At 39.3% G+C, this 21,518-nt stretch overlaps 1 protein-coding gene across 4 annotated transcripts in view; it reads left to right on the top strand.

The window, feature by feature from the left end:
• Positions 1–21,518, top strand: part of LOC121529198 (dedicator of cytokinesis protein 7-like) — a 36,274-nt gene that overhangs the window by 713 nt on the left and 14,043 nt on the right. The window contains exons 2-26 of one of the 4 annotated variants that reach the window (XM_041816940.1): positions 1,814–1,895; positions 3,394–3,572; positions 3,767–3,835; positions 3,970–4,096; positions 4,531–4,743; positions 6,411–6,496; positions 6,599–6,665; positions 6,922–7,071; positions 7,235–7,315; positions 7,548–7,704; positions 7,855–7,985; positions 8,418–8,511; positions 8,633–8,795; positions 11,533–11,650; positions 13,909–13,979; positions 14,091–14,229; positions 14,350–14,451; positions 14,553–14,639; positions 15,431–15,662; positions 15,951–16,115; positions 16,241–16,413; positions 18,523–18,624; positions 18,933–19,019; positions 19,483–19,578; positions 19,743–19,883. In XM_041816940.1, coding sequence (XP_041672874.1) covers positions 1,814–1,895; positions 3,394–3,572; positions 3,767–3,835; positions 3,970–4,096; positions 4,531–4,743; positions 6,411–6,496; positions 6,599–6,665; positions 6,922–7,071; positions 7,235–7,315; positions 7,548–7,704; positions 7,855–7,985; positions 8,418–8,511; positions 8,633–8,795; positions 11,533–11,650; positions 13,909–13,979; positions 14,091–14,229; positions 14,350–14,451; positions 14,553–14,639; positions 15,431–15,662; positions 15,951–16,115; positions 16,241–16,413; positions 18,523–18,624; positions 18,933–19,019; positions 19,483–19,578; positions 19,743–19,883 — 3,112 coding nt within the window. The remainder of the gene's footprint in view (positions 1–1,813; positions 1,896–3,393; positions 3,573–3,766; positions 3,836–3,969; positions 4,097–4,530; positions 4,744–6,410; positions 6,497–6,598; positions 6,666–6,921; positions 7,072–7,234; positions 7,316–7,547; positions 7,705–7,854; positions 7,986–8,417; positions 8,512–8,632; positions 8,796–11,532; positions 11,651–13,908; positions 13,980–14,090; positions 14,230–14,349; positions 14,452–14,552; positions 14,640–15,430; positions 15,663–15,950; positions 16,116–16,240; positions 16,414–18,522; positions 18,625–18,932; positions 19,020–19,482; positions 19,579–19,742; positions 19,884–21,518) is intronic. The other 3 variants (XM_041816944.1, XM_041816941.1, XM_041816943.1) reach the window with 3 other exon arrangements.

Genomic DNA, 21,518 nt, shown 5'->3' with positions numbered 1-21,518 from the left:
TGGATGTAGTGGCTTATTATGATAATTAAATTGATCACAGTCCATGAGAAATACTAGTGCATGTGAGTATCTGTCAGCTGGCTTTCTAAAAAGCATGCTTTACTGGTGTGTTTGAAAGTATCTGGAACCAAGTACCTCACTGCTGTCTATATTAATCTGTTACAAACATTAACTTTGTCCCAAGATTGATTTTTAATTCATTTTTAATACCAAATAATCCAGTCATTAAGTACATTTAATTATAACGTTATTGAGAAACAACTTCGCCTTGCAAGACCAGATACTGTAGATGTTCCAGAGTCCTGTAAAAAAAAACAAAAAACAAAGAGAATAACAGATTTTCATCTTGAAGGTGAGCGTTTTCTCAGACAAGTGTGACCTTGGAGATGTCCGGTCTCTGCATTGGTCGCTACACATTTTGGACCAGCCAAGTAATTGTTGGTCATAGGTCATCCTGTTCTGTTGAGTGTCAGTGCCATTAAGAAGAGGTATTTGCTTAATCAAAAAGTCTCCTGCAGCATTCCCCAGGTCCTGTTGCTCCTCTCCTTGGACCATTGTTTAGTGCCGGATGCAGGAAAAGGGTGGGAAGGGGTGTTCAGGCTGTTGCCCTTGCTTTCCTTTTTCCTGTTTTAAATTGAGGTGCAAAGTGCTGCAAAAATTCATTTCTTTTGAGGACAAAGCTCTTCTACATTGCATATATTTGAAAATGCCTATTTTCAAATACCCCAACAGAAAGTTTCAAATGCTGGCTGCACATTTAAAAAAAAGGAATTGTGATTGTTCCTCTTTGTATTGATGGAACCAAAGCTATGTAATCATGAAAGCCACAGTTCTGTAAATGCTGAAGCTGTTGCAGCTGTGTATAAGACAGAAAGAGCCATTTTGTGATTGTAGGGTAGCAGCTGTTGGCTGTCTCTGGGAGAGGATTGTCTTTTCTCCACTTTGTCTCTCCTTAAGCCTCCCATTTGCCGTTAGTCCATAAAGGCTTGGGACAGAGCTCTGGCTCTGTGCCTGCTCCCAGGAGCTGGCCTGCCACTCTGTGAGATCCCCCGAAAGTCCCAGTTCAGAACAGCTGCTGGCCTCAAGTGTTGTCACTGTTACCAGAAAAGTCTTAAATTTAGAGGTCACACCACACAAGTGAAGTTACATCTTTGTAACAGACTAAATTATTATTTTCAGCATCAGTATCAGCTCTAATGTCCACAATCAGTGCATCCCTGGTTGGATCCTTACTTCAGTGGTGTATTCAAGCATTTGGCAGATGACCCCAGACTAAGATTGTCATAATTTCTCAAAACTTTTGAATACTTTCTGATTGCAGGGGTTTAAAATGTTACAAGCTGTGGCATCTTAATGATCAACTGTATTCAAAAGTATGGAAGTTTAAAAAAAACAAAAAAACAAAGGCTGTTACAAGCAAAAGAGAGAGCCCACTCTCCACATTTTTTAATTTCTTTGCTATATACTAACACAATGACATTTTTTGTCTGCTTTAGACAGGAGCAGGGAAATTCCTGTTTTCTTCTTTTGGTAATTAAAAACAAGAAAGTACTCAATGTGGGGTTCATGACTTTAATTTCTGGTGCTGTGGTATGAAAATTAATTTTGATATTGTTTGATTTGAAATCACATCAAAGTGTAAAAATCTGGTACCATGACAAACCTACACCAGACTAATACATCCAATAAAATCTTTTCCTTTGCTTGTAATTTGTCTTTTGCATCACAAAGATTTAAAAAAAAAAACGGTTGAATCTGCAAATTTGTGCTTTTATCCTCTATTTTGAGCCCTTTCTTTTACTCTCTTGTTCAGGACGGTTGCTGCAGAGGTCAGAAAACAAGTCTCCAGAGACTATGGCTCTCCACAGCTGACCAAGAAACGGCCGCACCACCCTGTGAGTTTCGTTGTTAAAACCTTTAAGTTTTAAAAATGCAGTAAGCTAGGTCTGCAGTTGATGGGTGTAACTTGTGAATTATTTTAATTACTTCCAAGTTTTGGATGAAGGAGTGCACATGGGTGTAGTTTGAACGTAATACAATTGCATTCAGTTACAAGTGTTGTTTGTTAGCATAGCAAGCCTCTGTATTTATGTGTTTGCTAAGCAAAAATGAAATAGGGGTTAGTCTGATAAAAGATGCTTAGTTTGGGAAAATGTCTGTCATCAGATTACAAAGACGATAGTGGGGATTTGTTTAGCCCTGCAGAACTTTATGAAGAGTCAGTGGACCTGGCTGTGAACAAGAAATCCCTGAAAACAACAACAGCAAAGGAGACGAGCAAAAAGGAGTATAGGATGAATACTGCTGAGATGATTTAGTGCAGTCTTACTTGTGTAAAAGCCTTGGCATTATGCATGCATTAAGTGGATTCTAGTGGAAGTGGCTGTGTTCTTGTTATACTGAAATTTGAGGCCCTGTCCCCATGTAGACACATATAGAAAACTAAGGTTTTTCAGAATGTGTTCTTAACTTCTGTACACAAGTCAACGGCACTTTAGGAAACTGAAAAAGCACCTTTTTGAATTCTGCTTCGGGGTAAAGATTTTTAGAAAACAGAGATTCTGGCATCACACTGGGCTCTGACCTCTGTTTGACGTCACTGCTTTATGACATTATCACTTTTTCTTTCAATGGCAACATCAGACATAGATGATGCCTGAATGGACTACAGAGCTCACTGCTGCTTCAGCACTCTGAAGGCACATTACCCGCCACCAGCGCTGGTACTTTGGATGAGCCACGGTTCTGGTTGATGGGAAGACCTTGAAAATGAAATGGTCATTCTGGAGGAATGGTGGCAGAGTTTTTCCACACGTCAGGGACATTGTTGCTGTCTGACTAAGCTGCTTTGCCCACACAGTGAAGAACAGCCTACTGTTGACGTAGCATGCTCTTTATAGCATGTAACAGTGCGTTTTTGTGTTTTCATGTGGACGAAGATGTTTTTGAGAATGTTATGTGTGTGGACTGGACAAGATTGATGAGGAAAACCCCAGTTTTCAGCAATACCTGCCTATTTGTGGACTAGGCCTAAAAAAGAAGATGATGATGGTAATTGAGAAAAAATTAACCAAAAATCCAAATGTTGTGGAGAAAACACTGCTTGAATTTTTCAAGTTTAATATCCATTCCTTAGTTTAGTTTGATTTCATATTTTTTTACAATGAAGGCAGAACATGGCTTATTTTTTTCCCAACTACCTTCCTCTTTTTTTCAAACATAAAATGTAATTTTGTTTCATAATTAATTTCATCCATCTCTCCTTCCTAACGGCATCTCGTCTCTTCTCTTTCTTGCTACTTGTGAGTCTTTGTGGTCATGGTGCAGATTAGGATCCATCATTATGTCCCTGTCATAGTCCTTGGTACATAATTATCTAATTCTGATTGACAGTTGCCCCTGACAGAGGTGGTTGAGCCGGTGGACTTTGAGGAATATGTGAGCAGTCACGCTCCTGGGGTGGAACCCGGTCCTCTCAGACAGCTAATGGAGTTTCCCCACGATGACCTGGAGCTCCTCCATCAGGACAAAGAGTGTGTCACACTAGAGCCACCATTGCCTGAGGAAGAGGAGTGAGTCAAGCTGCTGAGTGTTGAAAAATCATCTCTCTTTCAGTAACACATACAAATCTTTATATTTTATTGTACAAAAAGACAAACATGGACACAGATCGAAACCATGCCTTTGTCTTTGTGAGTCTGAATAGATGTGCATTTTAGATGTATACTTTGCTGAATTATTAACGTGTAATGTGTTTTCAATGTAGCTCACTGGACCCCAGAGTGAGAGACGCCCTAGCTGTCTACACTGATGACTGGCTCATCATTCAAAGAAAGTAAGTCAGTTGAGGTATCAATAAAATGAACCCAGAGTATGTGTTAAGTTTTTTAATGATGAGCTTGACTTTTTTTACTGTTAACTTGAGTAACAATCAAATTACATGGATAACATTATTCAATTTTCCTTTAGATATCAGCGCTACAGTACCATATACACCCCCCACAACTCAGAACGACAGAGGGAGAGGCAGCGAGGGCTTGTCAAGCAGACCTTTGAATTGGATGAAGCTGCCGCTGCTGAACGGCAGGATGACCAGGTAGCTGATGTTAGACCAAAATGACGTTACATCATTTTGGTTCACTTGTGACTTTATTGGTCTGATGTATTTGCAGTTTTTTCACAGTTTTTCCCAAGCTCTATAAACTGGCATGATGTAATATGTGGACAAAGAAATGCGAGAATAGTCAATCAATAAAACGGGCCTCTTACTTTGATGGGGAGGGCAGTATGAGTTGGATTCTGTTCAGTGATTTTACCATGCGGAGATGAGTAATGTATAAATGGATATACCTAGTCCATTATCCATTTTACAGTCTCCACATGAATCATACTTAATGGGTTATGGGATCTGCAGCATACTTTTTCCTTGTGTTTCTAAAACATCTGCAGTGAGCACTTGAAGGTGACATCTTTTCCTGGACACAAAAAACACATGATCTCAACCCTCTGTCTCACTCCTGTTTGCCTCAGGATGACGCAAAGCGACGGTCAGTCAGCCTGGATGAGACTCCACGGGGAAGCTGGGCCTCCAGTATTTTTGACCTGAAGAACTCCTCCCCAGATGCTCTCCTGCCGTCTGTGCTGGAACGTACTGCTGCAGAGGACATGGACCACCGCAACACTGAGGCACGCCGGCAGGGTCGCCACCGTGACCTGCTGGGCCTGTACCCTCCTCCTGATGAGGTTTGTATATCATGAGTCATGTTCAGTAAGTCTGGGGAAAGTAATCAATGAGATTCTTTTCTGACTCTTTTTGATACTGACAACAGAGACAATGAAAGCTCGCCTCCTTGCTAATATGTCCTGGGAGAAATGATGGAATTTGAGTGTATCACTTATATCAGTAAGGCTTTCTTGCTTGACCGTGTCTCAGCCCTCTAACAGGTAGTTACAGTGAGCTGTGCAGAGGAGAGGAATAGTGATGTCTCCTCCTCCCTCACATGTTTCTTTACATCACCAGTCCACCTGTGGATATATTTTTTTCTTATTTACCTCAGTAAACAAACTTGCATTGAATACTGCCTGGACATTAATTTCCGTGGTATTATAGCGTGGTTATCACAAAAGCTTTTAATGGTAAATACAATTTTAATAGTATGATAGCTGTGAAGAAATCATGTTATTTTTAAAACTGTTTCATTTCTAGTTGGGATATTGTGAAATGATAATACCATAAATGCAGAATGTGATTGATTTCTAAACACTGAAATCCACCGAAAAACCATCCTTATTTCACTGGAAAATAGCAAAAAGATGGAATATCAAATGTTGAAACTGAGAAATCTCGTTATTTATGGAAAATTAGACACCCATTTCCAATTTCATGTCAGGGGCTGTTTCAAAGAAAGTTGGGCAGGGTCATTTTTACCCCTCTGTACCACTCTGATGCTCGCAAAAATGCTTCCAAAAATTATATTTGCTCTGTAGCATCACCTCTTACTCTAACAACACTTTGTTAGCACATGTGAATGCAGAAATGAACTGTACCCACATACAATGGCTGCTGGAAGTTTTCCTAAGCCCCACAGTGATATCTACTACAAAATTATGTCTGTTTTTATTGCATTGCAATCTAAGGGCCAGGGAATCATGTCAACCAATATTTTTTTCAGTCATATATGAGGGTTACATATTTGAAAATCATCACATTCTGTTTTTATGTATGTATTGTACAACCTTTATCTTTAAAAAGCAGGGTTTTGTACATCAGAATTGATGCATTTTTAGCTAAATTAAGAACAACTTAGTAGTTTGTGTTTTCATTTTTGACTGCCGTAGTACATGAATAAACAGTCTTTACTGATGGATCGACGTATAATTCGTTTCACCATTTAATGCATTGGAGTAGTTCAATCATTTACTTTCAGAAATGCAGTGAAGTGAACTAATGTACAAATCTTAAAACTGGACTGTACACCATGGTTTCCTACATCTAAGTTGCACAAAGAAGTATGAGAAATTAAACATTATCTAAAAAAATAGAGGAAAATCAGTTTCAAACACCAGCCAGACCAACAAATTTCAAATTTAATTCAGGGATTAATCTGTAGAAATGCAACCAACCGAACCTTTAATTGAAAATGTGGGGCAACATAGTTGTCATTTGTTCATCTCAGTACCATTGTTGAATGTTCCCTTAAAGTGAATGTCCATAATGTCTGGGAACCCATCCAGCTGCAAAACTGTTTGCTTTTCTCTCCTCCATGATCTCCCCTTCTTGCTCCATCCGTCTTTCTTTATAATCTGTGTACATACTGTGGCTTCCTTTCCCGCTAAGTTGCTATGACATCTGTGTAAATGTTATGCTCTAAGTGTTCGTCTTCTACATGGCTTTGCTGTGTGTGTGACAGGATGAAGCAGTGGAGAGATGCTCTGTTGTTGAAGTGCCCAAAGAACACTGTGGCCAAAGGATAATGGTCAAGTGTCTGTCTCTGAAGTGAGTGTGGAGCAAACATTTGGAAAATAGCAGCCAACATTTCTGTCTTCATGAGTTTGTCCAACAATAAAATATCCTCAATGCATTCTTTATGTTTTTCAGGTTTGAAATAGAGATTGAGCCAATATTTGGGACACTTGCTCTGTATGATGTCAAAGAAAAGAAAAAGGTAATTTTTATTCTTTTATGTGTGGGTCACCATAAGTTTTCCTCTCATGACTTAAACTCTGTATAGCCACTTACGTAATGCTGAGCTCATGCTTACCTAATTGAATTTCCTTTGTCTCAGAAAGCTCTTAGTGGTCTTGGCTGTTCAGATCATTGAATCAAAACTGAATTAAAATCCTTTGACGTGCATTCCCATTATTATGTTTCCTTCCCCTCCCTCTGCTGTTTCCCGCTTATCTCAATCTTTCCTCCCACAGATCTCTGAGAACTTCTATTTTGACCTGAACTCGGATCAGATGAAAGGGCTGCTTAAACCCCACACACCTCACATAGCCATCTCTACACTGGCCCGCTCTGCTATTTTCTCCATCACTTACCCTTCCCCAGATATCTTTTTGGTCATTAAGGTACAGAGAAATGCTTCTTAGAAGGGAAACTAATAAACATTGTGTAAACTAGTCATTTTAGAAGACCTGTTGTAATATTATTTACCTATCATTTTAAAATATACAAGAAAATAATATACAGTGTTTGCATTATTAAATTAAACTTAATTTGCATGTATTTCAGCTTGAGAAAGTCCTGCAGCAAGGAGACATTGGAGAATGCTGTGAGCCTTATATGGTCATGAAAGAATCTGATTCTTCCAAGGTAATGGATCCAAAAAAGTGTTTTAAAGCAGCTGCAACACACAAGGCCTGCAACCAGCATGCACATGGGACCCCTTAACTGTCTAGTCAGAGTAATTACTTAATCTGTCTGGGAAGCTGCAATATTTGCCATTCACTGGGGTCAGTTTGTCAGACACAGCTGATATTTTAAGCCTGTCTTTATCTTTTAAGTTATGTAATCATATCTGGTCGATACTTTTGTCTCTCTCCAGCACAAAGAAAAGTTGGAGAAGCTGCGTCAGCAGGCCGAGCAGTCATGTTGTCGTCTTGGGCGTTTTCGCATGCCATTTGCCTGGACAGCTATTCACCTTCTCAACATCGTCAGTAGTGTGGGGGGTTTGGATCGGTCAGACCCCGACTCAGACTCTGGTACTGAGGACTTGACATAAGTTTTACATTTTATGCAATGTCAACCAAGTACAGAGAAATAGCAATCAGATGTTGGTAGTGACAAAGGCAATGTACAAATAATTTACATAAAAAGGCCTCCTTAATATTGATTTTTTTTCCTCTATCTAGAGCGCAAAGGTCATGGGACCTGGAATGAGAGAAAGAAAAAAGGGTTTGAGAGAATGAGTGTTGGGGATGACGTTTGCAATTTTGCCACTTTCCGTCCAGCAACACTCACCGTCACCAACTTCTTCAAACAGGTCAGAACCTGTGTAGCCGTAATTTTGACTTTTGGCTGTGACGGCAAAAGTACTTCATGTTTTAACATTTACAGTATACTCTAGGTTGTTAATTTAACAGGAAAAGAACGGTAACCCATTTGGTACTAATCGTTTCTGTTAGGATTTCTGCCATGGAAAGAGTTCTGAAATAAAGAAACTCAGGACCCTTTCAAGGTTTTCCTAGGAGTTTCAGTGATTGTGACCATTTTTATAGTGGTTCTGTTAGTTGGGGGAGATTAAATGCAGAATACAACCTGCAATGTTCCAGAGACACATGCTAGAAAATGTTAAATTTTAAACATTTTTTGTATAAATTAGAAATGTTAGTACTTGACTGCCATTATTTTAAAATTTCATCATGATTAATGATTTAAAATTAAGTTAATATTTTTTTGACTGTGCTTCTCAAAGGAAGGAGACAGACTGAGTGATGAAGACCTCTACAAGTTTCTGGCAGATATGCGCAGGCCATCCTCTGTTCTGCGACGACTGAGGCCTGTCACAGGTAAACTTTACATTCCCACAGTAGAAATGTATTCAGCGTCTTAAACCATATTAATGTCTGTGAGTGACTTTTCATTAACAGTTTCCTGTCATGTGTATCCATGACTTCTTTTGTCCCACAGCCCAGTTGAAAATTGACATCTCTCCAGCCCCAGACTCACCTCATTACTGTTTGTCACCTGAGCTGCTTCATGTAAAGCCTTACCCAGACCTCCGTGTTCGACCGACCAAAGATGTGCTGGAGTTCCCAGCTCGCTATGTATGCACACCTCACACCACCTACAGGTGAGTGTTAACTCTGCACTGATAGAGAGAGATGCACAAACACAAGTGTACACACGCTCACATGCATAACACACCCCTGTACTGCACAATGCATGCCTAATTTTCTGTGTTTGTCATTTTCTGTGAAGCTAGAGTTTTCCCGCATTGCTCCAGTCTGACATTCAAAGAAAAGAGGACAGCAGGAATGATTTTTAACACAAACATTTTTATTAACAATACATATTTTTTAAATACATAAATAAAAATTATGTTTAAGTTTTTTTCTAAATAATAGTAAACATAAAATATTGTGCATTATTTATATTTTTAAATAATTTAACATTTTAATGGATGATAAAAAACAATGAAAAAAACAGCTGTTCTTGTTGTAAGAGCTACAGCAGGTGAATAATCAAGAGTGCTAACAAATGATATTTGATTTTGTATTTTTGTCATAACAGAATAATGTAGATCTCTATCAGATAGCTGGGAGGTAGTGCAGTGATGAAAGGGGTAAAAATGTGGATCACTCAATGTGATTTCGTCTCCAACATGATGACCCCTGGTGACTTTTAACCAACAATGTCACTCTGTTAGAAGAACATGAAACAGATTAAGTTTGACTAAGAAATAAAGTCATTACAAGTTCAAAATGAAAAAATCTGATGTTTGAAAAAATGACTCACCATGTGAAGCAGTTTGGTTAGCTTCTCATTCTGAATTTCAATGTTCTCTTTGTGGAACTCAGTCAGATGTTGTAAACCTTTCAAGATGCTGGTCAGCTCCTCTGCTCTTCCCTAAAGAGAGGAACATGGTTCTTTTAACTATCTGATGAAAAACAGTGTCTTTGCATTTGGCAGAAGTGAATGTTGGCAGACTGCTGTGACATATATTGTTTCTTTTGTTTATATAATCAAACTCAGTGGAGCTTCCTCTTACCTGCAGCTCTCTGATGCTGGTGGGTAGAGAGTTTTTGAGATGCTTCTCTAACCTCTCTACTTTTGTCTTCAGCTCCACCTCTTCCTGCTCCAAATTGGCAAGCCAGTCCTTAGTCTTCTTGGTCTCGGCCTGCTGCATGACCATCTGGGCCTGTCAAAAGAGCATCTGCCTATATTATCCTCTTCCCCAACAAAGATCCAATGCAGCTGGCAGCTGCCTGCCATACAGTGCACTATACAGCTCTCTAATGACAGCCTCTCTCTTTTCTCAGTTGAATGACCAAGATTTGTCTGTGTATATTGAAAAGAAACATGGTGCTGGGGTCTACAGAAGAAGAGAAATTCCCAAATACATACAGTTAAATACTTTACATGTCTTTGCGTAAACAGTTTAGGCCTTGTTTTGTTGTTAAGGAGTTCTGCAAATCAGCAAAGAACTGCTTGGTGTGTCTGTTTGGTGATTTTTTTTTCTCTGAGAGCTGATAAACACAGAGCTCTATGACTGGGATTTAAGACACTTTGCTCTGTTCCTACATGTTGTTCTCTTAAGATCTGCAACTGGATTGCACATATCAGAATTTATCTGTTGTGAAATATTTAAATACAGCCATTGAGTAGCACAGAGGTTGTAGATTATTTACATATTTCTGTGTTTTCTTACCTGTAGCAGCTGTATCACTTCTTTCATCGGCTCTTCCACCTCTGCAACCTGCTCAGTCTGCCTCCCTAGCTTTTTGAGAGTCTCCTCATGGCTTTTCAAAGTCTGGATGATTTTATTTATCTTTGCATCTGTGGTTTCATAAACATTGTTTAAGGATTCGCTGAGCTGTAAGACACCAAACATTAGCACTTTGACTTCCTCCTCTGGTGCGGCTATATCTTCCATCTTGTCAGTCTTCGGGAGCGGACCTGTATGGGCTGTTTGTGGACCCATGACAAAACAAAGCAGACACAGACCCCAGATCATCTTCTTAGTCATAGTCTTATAAATGCACTGTATTCCAGTAGTCTGTTTTCAGTGTTTCTGTCTTTCCCAGTTGTTCAGCCAGTTAAAAATAGCTATAAAAGCCCATTTATCTCTCGCAGCTGTAGTAGCATCATCAGAATGGACCCTGAGGATGATGACTTTTGAGGCTGGTCAGACTGCCTTATATTGGTTATGTACATGCAACACTGTGGTAAAACATTAGCTCAGCAGTGGTACGATCACAGGTCTTGTCCGTGGCCTTAATCTCTATGACCTTGCTTGAAAGTTTAACCCCTGAGGTACTGGTTTGTGCATTTAGGTCACAAACAAATGTTAAATACTTGACGTAATTCCTAGATGTAGCATCTTTTGTTTGTCATGGACAATACTTGAGCAGCATCACAATTTGGTCTGTACACATTATTTTGCAGCATTTTAAAGATCGGCACTTTTGTGATGCGTCACTGTCTCCTGGCGTGTTTAAAATCAGCTGTTACAAGATATGACCAAATGTTACCTCCAGTGTTTACCTTGGAAAAGAGATAGTAACCCATTACTGGGACACACTGCCCATGTGCACACATGACGCTCTTTTGTGTGTATAAGATTGTAGCATGTTTTTTGAGGATTTTAGCAGTCGTTTATGGAAGATAATCAGTGATAAAGTTATCAAATGTTGATAATATGAACAGATTAGACTGGGATGTAAAATCATTAAGTTAGACTCCTTATTGGAAATAAATTCTATTGAACAACACCTTTTTTTATCTCCTTCATGGATGACAGTGCAATGTTCTGTCTTTTTTCACTTAACTTTTTCTAATTTTGTGTCTTGCATCATTTCTCCTGTCAGGAACCTGCTCTATGTTTACCCTCAGAGTCTGAACTTCAGCAGTCGCCAGGGCTCAGTGAGGAACATTGCAGTGAAGGTTCAGTTTATGGCAGGAGAGGATCCCAGTCAAGCTTTGCCGGTGAGTCACTGTCGAAGGATAATGAAATGACGTGGCTGTGATGTTCTCAGGAAAATGAAATTTCAGTCACAAAGAACAGCTTGAGGCAGAGAAATTCTATATGGCGTCTTTTTGGAAGAGTGAACTTTTTCAAAGGGCTTATTTTTACTCCAGAGGGAAGAAAAGTCAGGTTACATTTTGAGAGCTACAGAAAATCTCTCTGTTCACTCTCAAATTTACTTTTGTATATTATCAAGTAGTTGAATCAAATTATAAAGATATTTCTGTAAGAAATGCTCCAATAAAAATCTTTCAAACTCTGTGCTTGAAAAGCTAAATCTGTCAGCTCATGATGGAGACCTCCAGGGTAGGGTACAATTTTGGTATCGATTCTCATTGCATTCCTACTTAACAATTTCAGTTTTTATCAAATCTTGATTCTGATTTCAACATTTTTGAGAGTAAAAAAACTAATATCATCATAATATAATAACTAACTTTAGCTGGGGACACACTACACAACTTTCACAGTGTACGGATTTTGAAAACACTAGGAGTACACTAACCTTGCAAAGCAGATGAATACATGTTTCTGTGTTTCTCACTGGCGAATTTATCTTGCAAAGCTCCCGTCTGAACCTTTTTTGCCTGGTTACAAAGTGACAGGACCAATCAGCGTCCAGGGGCAGCGTCGTGACGTATGCAAGCAGCAAGAAGAGGCCGGTGCAGTTATGCGGAAGACATTTGCGTGGATGCTGCTAAAGCGCCAGTTTTATCAGAACTTGACCACATTTCCTCGTTAAAGGAAGAACAAAGAACAGCAGTGAGGTGTTTTCTTTTCAAAAACGACAAAAGTCGTAAACTGACATGTCTTCAGTCGCCATGGTTTGCATTATGCAGTTCTCTATAGAGTTTACTTCTTCGGTAGGGGTGCAGCTCAGTAACAGCTACGTCACATGTTTTGTTGCTCTGATTGGCCCATAAAGATGTGACAGACAAAACGTTCATCCAGTCACCTTCCATGTTTCTTTCAAAGGCTCTGTCCCTTTCCAAACGCTGTCTATGAGAGGTTTGTCAGATGGATGTGTGAAACAAATCCATCTCGCGTGCCAGGTACACACTAATACACTAGTATCAGCAGATTTTTGTATGCCAATCGAGGATCATGCACTTAACAACTGCGCCTGATGAGGGATCACAGAGTACATGGCTTGTGAAACGAACAAAAGTCAACTGAACACATCAAAGTCTTATAAAAACCCTTGCGAGGTCGACAGTTTAAAGGGTAAACAAACATACCAGTTAGTGGCGGTAATGCATCAGTTTGTTGTTTGCCAACCACCAATAAAACTGTAAGAAGAAGAAGATGAAGTAAACATACCTTTGACTGTTTTTGAGGTTGGGCCAGATCTGTTCCACTCACACACTTGCAGATTTGCGTCTTCATCCCTTGCACACTAACAGATTTTTGTGCCATATGGCCATGGCGACTGTCCCTCACTAGTACCGACTGGTGTAGACTTGCATTGTGGGTAAATCTGGCAAAAAACCTTGTTGTGTGTCCTCAGCTTAATACACATAAAGTTGGATCAGTTCGCAAAAAAAAGACAAATTAAATGCACAATTTGTAAATTCTGTTGCCTTTGGATTCTCAATAAAAAAACAAAACAAAACAGTATGACAAGTACAGACCAGCACTGCTCAGTCTCGCCCATCTCTGCTGTTTACTTCTTGTTCTCAATTTAGGACTCTGTTCAATTAAAGGGGCACTCCATAAGGCATATTTATTAAACAGAAAATCAATTTGTTGTTCCCATTCATGAATTTCTTGTATTGGGGTAAAAAAGCTTTTAAAAGTGCGCTTCCACGTTCATGCTGAACTCATTTTAGGTTGGATTTATTTCAAGTAGCGGGACATTGTTTTTATTTGGGGTCTGGGCTCTGATCTGATCACTCATTGCAGATTTAGTTTACATTCAGAATTTGAGGAATTATATGTTTCTTAACTCCCCCTGTCAGAGCTGACAGGTGGATTCTATGGTGTTGAAAATAAAAGCAGGGTACTGGGGCAGGGAATAGCTGGCAATGGCAAGGCAGAGAGAGAGAGGAAGCTGAAATGGACAGCCATTCTGGAGGTTGTTTGTCAGGTGATTGAATAATAATGCATGAAATCACTGTAGCTTGAGTTAGACCTGGAAGTATAAATGTTATTTCATTTAAGTGATTGCTACACATGATTGGTCATTATCAACTTTATCTACAATGTGCTGTTTGACCAGGTTATCTTTGGGAAGTCCAGTTGTGCTGAGTTTATGAGAGAGGCGTACACCCCCGTCATTTACCATAACAAGTAAGGTTCAGTTATCTCTTCACCATCACTGTTTGCCTTTACTGGAGTCCATCCAGCTTCCCATCTTTCACTGAGTTGCTCTAAATCTTTTGTTTAACTCTTGCTCAAAAGGTCTCCTGAGTTCTATGAGGAGATGAAGATGAAGATTCCCGCCAATCTGACAGACAACCACCATCTGCTGTTCACCTTCTATCACATCAGCTGCCAGCCCAAACAGAATACTCCTCTGGAGACCCCTGTGGGATACACCGTGAGTACAATCCTTCAGCTGGCCCACATCTCACACTCCCACCTACACACTCTTTTGTTTGATCGCTACTTCTGTTGTCTTGACATCGATGAGAGATCGCGTGTCTCTTTCTGCCTGCAGTGGATCCCTCTGATGCAACATGGCCGACTCCGCACTGGCTCCTTCAGTCTGCCTGTCTCAGTGGAAAAGCCTCCACCTAGCTATTCTGTACTCACCCCTGATGTAAGTGTGTAAAGAGATTATGTGACTGTCAGTTTGCCTGCCATTGCCTACTCCTTTGTAATGTGACTGAGTGTTAAACCAGTGGGATGTCACTCTGGCAGGTTCAGCTCCCAGGCATGAAGTGGGTGGATAATCACAAAGCAGTGTTCAATGTAGAGGTGACAGCGGCCTCCTCAGTTCACACTCAGGTACACAGATATGTTTTTATACTGTGCTTTTTAAATTTCCATGTACTGTTAACCTTCCAGCATAAAACACAATATAGGACTGAGGTTCATGGCATGATGCTGACCTATACTTCTCATCAGTTGTGCCATAGTACCAATAATTCAAAAGTAAAGTGTACTACATATTTTACAGTATAGAAAGTACAGAATGAAGGCTCAATGAGGTCAGTCTTTTTGGAGACTGAAGTTGTTTGTTGAATTCATTCTTTGGCTTTTTTCATTTTAAAATTGCCGTCTTAGACGAGCATTTGGTCAACCTAAAAACAGACAATGATGTGGAGCTGGGTGAGTTTTAAGCATCCTGACAGCTTCAACACACTTGCTTGTGGTCTTATCTGCCATTCCCCTTATTACATACAACTCATAACCCTCTTAAAACCAAAACTGATGAGTTATATGAAAAAAATATACCAGTGTTCAATGTATGCTCATAATAACGTGAACTACTTTGACTAAATCATTTATTTAATCCAGGATGTAAACTTGTGCATTTATGCTTGGGGCTTGTATATGCCTCTCAAGCCTGTCTCAAGTGGGCACTTGAGGAAGTGCGTTTTTTTTTGTACAGCTGCATTGGCTTTATTTTCCAACAGTGGAAGTTTTTGCATGGTCAGAACTCTGAATATTTGAGAGCTGTTAATCTCACCTTGAAAATCATTTGGATTTTAAACTGTTAATACGTTTGTTTTACATAATTGGCAGACAAAATCCAGTTTAAGCAGTAATTAGTATTTGTTTCGTTTAAATTCTAGGACCCCCACCTGGATAAGTTTTTCACTTTAGTGTATGTTCTGGAGGAGTACTCCTTCCCCTTCCGTCTGAAGGACGTCATCATCACTGAAGCAAACATGGAGGGGGAGCTGAAGGCCAGCATGGCAGCACTGAGGGGGGCTCTGCTGGATACCTGTGTCAGATTCCTGCACCAGCTGCTCAACAAGCTAATTCAGCTTATCGTTTACCCACCAGTCATTGCAGGGCAGATTGGTAAATGATGGATGTTCGAAGGGCACATATAAGATCAAGTTTAAGACTTTTATTTTGATGGATTGAGATGAGAGCACTGTTCAATCATAACTATTTGGGCAACTCAATATCTTGCATAATGTTCTTCTACATCTAGAACGTCATTATTTTGAACATCAGCTCGGTACTGAGGATGATTAATATCAAAAGATGCCAGAGGGAAATTACAATCCACACTCATACTTTAGTTTTTTTTGCCCATAATGTAAAGTTTGCCTCTTCCTGCTCTTCCTTTTTAATTGCCTACAGTGAACCTCGGCCGGACTTCCTTTGAAGCTATGGCTTCATTTGTCAACCAGATCCACAAGAACCTAGAAGGTAATCAAGACCAGCATGGCCGCAACAATCTGCTTGCGTCTTACATCCACTACTGCTTCCACCTGCCAACTGCAGAGCCAGCAATGCCACCAACAGGTAAGTCAAGAGTGAGGGTTTCACTCAGCTACCTGCAACAATATGCTTTTTAGAATGATCTCATTAGCATGTAGCTGTTCCTCATGTTTTTTGTTCAATCTCCTCTCATTCATCTCCATGAGAAGCTGGTCAGCAGTCCTATGAGATGCCCATGCAGTATGCAACGTTGTCAAGAGCAACGGCTCGGCCAAGCAGCCTGCATTTGGCCCGCTCTAAGAGTATCAGCAACTCCAACCCAGACCTGGCCAGCACTCCAGTTTCTCCTGATGAAGAGGTGCAAAGGATCATAGGGAGCAAGGTGAGGTACTCCTGTTTTCAGAATGTGGTCATGAAGTCAGAACATTTTTTTTGTTACTATACTTTTAATGTGTGTTTACATTTCTGTAAAAAAGTCTGTAAGCTACTAAAAAAATAATAACTTGATGAACAACTTAAATTCAGTTTAAAAACTCATCAAATGAGACAGTTACTTGATCTTGAAATGTGCTCTTATTGCCCCTACTTCTCAAAGACATGTTATTTAAATTGCACATTATCATTAGTATTATTGTTATTAATTTATTAATAGATGAAATGGCTGTAATTTAAATGTTTCCAACATGAAATCTCTGTTGTTAAAGAATTATCCCCGTTCTTTGCATTTTCATTCTGAAAAAAAAAGAATCAATTGCACCACATTTTTTGATGTTGTTTTAACAGGAACTACATTATTTTCTAATCCAAGAACTCTGTATCAACAGTTCATGATGCTGCTAAATGATAGAAATCATTCTTTGTGTCTCCTTTCCATGTGTTTTGTACAGTAGCCTTTCATTTGTGCAGCCCTCTCCTGCTTTCTTTGCCGATTCAAGCTTAAGTTTCGTCCTCCTTTGTCCCTCCATGGTTTCTTTCCAGTTATCCTATGTATAATCATTTGTGTGGTAATGAGGGATGGGCGATATGGAGTAAGAAATTTATCACGATATTTTGCTGTATATATTGCGATAACGATATAAATCACAATAAAAATAGCACCATTCAACAGAACCTTTTTGGCTGGGTAAAATGTATCACAGGGGCTACTTAACTATACCAGCTACATATAAATTAGGGCTGGATATTGCCACTGGTTGCCTGAATCGATTCGATTACGATTCTCAAGGTGCCGGTTTGATTCAGTTCTCAATCCAATTCTATTCAATATCGATTCATGTAGGGATATTTTAGTAAAAAAAAAAAAAAAAAAAACAACTACATTGCTTCTACATTTAAGAGATTCAAAGAGAAATTTAATTGGAAATAGTACAAACAATGTTTCAACTTGGCACATTATTAAAAATGTCAAGGTTTGCATTAAAAATTGACCCTAAACTAGTAGTATTCACATCACTATTTTAACTCCATGTGGCCTATGCTGGATATGGCCTCTTTTGTCCAGTTTGCCTCTGTCTTTTTGTGTTTAAATACAAAATGCAGTCTGATATCCTTTTTTAAGTCTGGAGGTTCCTTCAGTGGAGCAGAGCTGTTAGGCTCCACCATATTTGTTTTTACGGGGTAAGTCACTTACTGCAAGTCCAAGTTGAAATTATTGTTGTTAAATTAATAAAAATAAAAATAAGTGAATTTGTTACATTATGTTTAACTTACTTTGATTAAGTCCATGATGTGTAATTACACTGAAGCTTATAATGTGGTAGTATTAGTAATGGTCACATTTTTCAGATATAGTGCATACAGTGCGGTGCATGTTTATCTGTCCCTCCATCATACACTTCTGTATATCTGTCTGCTGTCTTTGAGGTGTCTACTATAGATAGACACCTATGCATCTGAAAGACAGAACCCATAGAACTGATAAAAAGAAAAATGCATCATGTTATCTGTCATATTATGTACATTGTATATTGTTGTAAATGTTCTATTATGCTAACTTTATAGAAAATTTATATGAGATGCGAGTTTATTACTCATATCTTTCTGAATATTAGACTAAGCGCTTCGTCATTTCCTCGAGTAAATGGTGGGGCCGTACGTAATTTGCACAGCTGTGGAACAGAGGAATAGGGGATTGTAAAATAAAGCACACTGCAAATTACCGTTGTCTGCTCCACATCTGATTTCCTGTAACAAAACCATTTCCAGATAATGGAGGTAGCTCCTAACCTCACAAAGCAGATGGGTATGCGCCCCAGTTGATGCTGTATGTGTGTGCGACAATCACAGACACATACGTCATCAACCATAGTTTATCGTTATTATCGGAGAATGCAGTTTTCTCATTGTGGAATGTTTTGTTCGCAGTATATCGCAAACGATAACATATCGCCCATTCCTAGTGCTGATGACACTCCTCTACTCACTGTGCCCTTGCCTCTTGCTGCGTTTTGTGTGTATGTGTTTTGTGTGTGTCTCTGGTGGCTTATGGCAGGGTATTGACCGCTCCCACTCCTGGGTAAACTCTGCTTATGCCCCTGGCGGCTCAAGATCTGTGCTGCGCCGGAATCCCAACTCCAGTTGTGATCTCAAGCAGGTGCCTCCCTCTCCTCCTCCATCCCTCACGTCTCATTTACTTCTGACCACCTTCTTCTTACCAGTCACCCTTTTTTTCTCCAAACACATCGTCAGTCTTTCACAATCTGTCCTTTCATCGCCGCATAACTGAGCATAACTGGTGTCTTTTGGAGACATTAGCTTTCTCTGCCTGGTGCTCATCAAATTCTCTTACCAGCCTTACATGTGAGAATTCATAAAGTTCTCAGGCCAACCATCCATTTCCATTCACCCATTTTCACATCACTTTGTCCTCTGTGTGTTCACCCCACCATCACTCCATGTCAGGCAAACGACCGCAGCTGCAATCGCATGTCTGCCTTCCTGGACAGCATGGCCTTGTTTTCAGTTCCTACAAGGCAGATTACCAAGAAGGTAAAACAGAGATCAACCGTAACAATCTGTAAAAGTGACATTTTTCATAAGTAACTAACATGTTGTTGATTTCCTTCCATTCATCAACTTCCATCACCATTCATGGCATTATTAACCTTTATGTTTTTACACAAGTTGTGGGGACAGTGATTGTTGAATGAATATCATTTTTAATTAACTTTTTTTTTTTTCTTTTTTTTTTTTTTAAAGATTTAAAGACTAAATCTTTGGCAGTGGTACTGACAAGGTGTTACTATAACTGAAGTCCTCACTTGAAAGTTATGTCAGTTAAGATTAGATTGGATGATTATTTTATTGACTTGATGGGGACTTTTGTGAAAATGTTTACAAAGTTTCATTGAGTCTTGGTAAAAACACATAACTTAAATATTAAGAGCTCATCTAAATTCTATAATGGCCTTGTGTGTGACATAAAATTGGCTTTGTGTTGGTGTATGTGTAGCTGCTTCATGAGGAACTGGCATTGCAGTGGGTGGTCAGCACCAGCACAGTGAGAGAAGCAGCCCTGCAGCAGGCTTGGTTTTTCTTTCAGCTTATGGTGAGTAGGTTTTTTTTAATCATTATCAGTGATTTTGCACTGTTGTCAAAAAGGTCTGAATCTTAAGGCACTGAAGGGAATAACTGAAAAACACAAGTACTGTACCATAATTTACCTGATAATCAACAGTTTAAGTGTTTTTTCCTATTGTCCCTCTCCTTCAGACAAAGAGCATGGCTCATCACTTATTTCTGACCTCCAAACTGGACGTTCCTAGGCGCCAGCGTTTCCCAGACCGTTTTGTGGACGACATTGCTGCTCTGGTGTGTGCCATCAGTGCAGATATTGCAAGTCGATACCACAAGGTAAATAAACCACAAACAGCACTACTCCAATCAAGACATACGAGGTATGGCTATTAAATAATGGGACTGCACTTATGATGATGAAACCACGTGGTTCACAGTTGCACTGAGTGTGATACATCAAAGGTTGGGTATTCACACACAACTGCTGTAAGGTTCCAAGAAATGACGTCTTTAGTTCACCCCTAGCTAGTGCGTGCAGTGTTTTTCTAAGGTGTCAGAAAAGGATTAGCTTAAATTTTGAGCAATGCATTAACCTGAAATTTTTTGTGAAATTGAATCTTTACATACACATGCGTGTGTTTGCACCAAAGATTTTATGAAGGCAGAGAAGTTTTCCATGACTGAACATTTTAGGTGACTATGCACATCAAAAACTTCTGAAAATATTCAACAAATTGAACAAATCATACAAAATGATCAACAAATCAGTAGAAGAATGATAGCAGAAATGGTCTCCATTAATGAGACAATTTGGCAAATTTTTTATTTATTTATTTTAAGATTTGTTTTTGGCCTTTTTGCCTTTATTAGATAGGACAGTGGATAGAGTTGGAAACAGGGAAGAGAGCAGGGAGAGACATGCAGGAGATAGTGCCGCAGGCCGAATTCGAACCCCGGTCGCCTGCGTATATGGCGCGCGCCTTAACCACTCGACTACCGGTGCGCCCAATTTAACAAATTTTGCATGAAAATTTGAACATGACAAAAGCAAGTCCAAATTCAAGGCCATGTTGATTGTTTTCTTTGACATTAAGGCTATATTTTTGCAGGAGTGGGTTCCAGAAGAGTTCACAGTGAATCAACACTATTACAAATAGGTACTAGAAAAACTGCAAGGAAAAAGTTCAAAGAAAGAGACCACAATTGTGTAAAAGTGGTTTCCTTCTTCATCAAGACAACACACCAGCTCATGCTGCGCTCTCTGTAAAGCAGTTTCTGGCCCAAAAACAAATCATAGTGTGGATCATACTCCCTATTCACCTTATCTAGCACTGTGTGGCTTTTTCCTAAGATCAAATCTATGCTCAAAAGAACATGTTTTGAGTCTGTGTTGGAAGTTAAGAAAAGAACGACGGAGGCTCTGTGGCTGAGAAGGAATTACTGCACTGCTTTGATCAGTAGAACACTTGAATGCAGCAGTGTGTTGATGCTGAAGGGGAGCACATTGCAAAATGTTTATGTTCATTAAAACTGTATTATAGCATTAGTCTTGTTGTTTTATAACCATACCTCGTACACTGCTGAAAGACCATTAATTCATTAGTGACTTTGTAAAGACAACCAAGTAGACTTTTTTACATTTTTGTCAAATATTAAATTGTCTTGTGAGCTGATTTGAAGTTATTTTAGGATATGAGACAGACTTGCCTTTAGACCAACATAAGCAAACAACCAAGAAAATGCATAAAGATCTCTGGCTTATATATTCAAGTCCTTATTGTGTTACCCCTCTCCTCAGATAGATGTCAGACAAATCAAGCTAAAGCACGCTGTTTAAACAGTCGCTGACATTTTCCACAGCAGAGATTTAAAGTGAGGGAAATCTTTGCATATGTTTGATTTTTAAGAGAGAGAAGGATGAAAAAAAATTGTATAGGGCATGTTTTTTTCGGTCATTTTTTTAGTATAGGA

Source organism: Cheilinus undulatus, linkage group 21 (genome assembly GCF_018320785.1).
Source record: "Cheilinus undulatus linkage group 21, ASM1832078v1, whole genome shotgun sequence".
Taxonomy (NCBI): Eukaryota; Metazoa; Chordata; class Actinopteri; order Labriformes; family Labridae; genus Cheilinus; species Cheilinus undulatus.
This window is presented reverse-complemented; position numbering and strand designations above follow the sequence as displayed.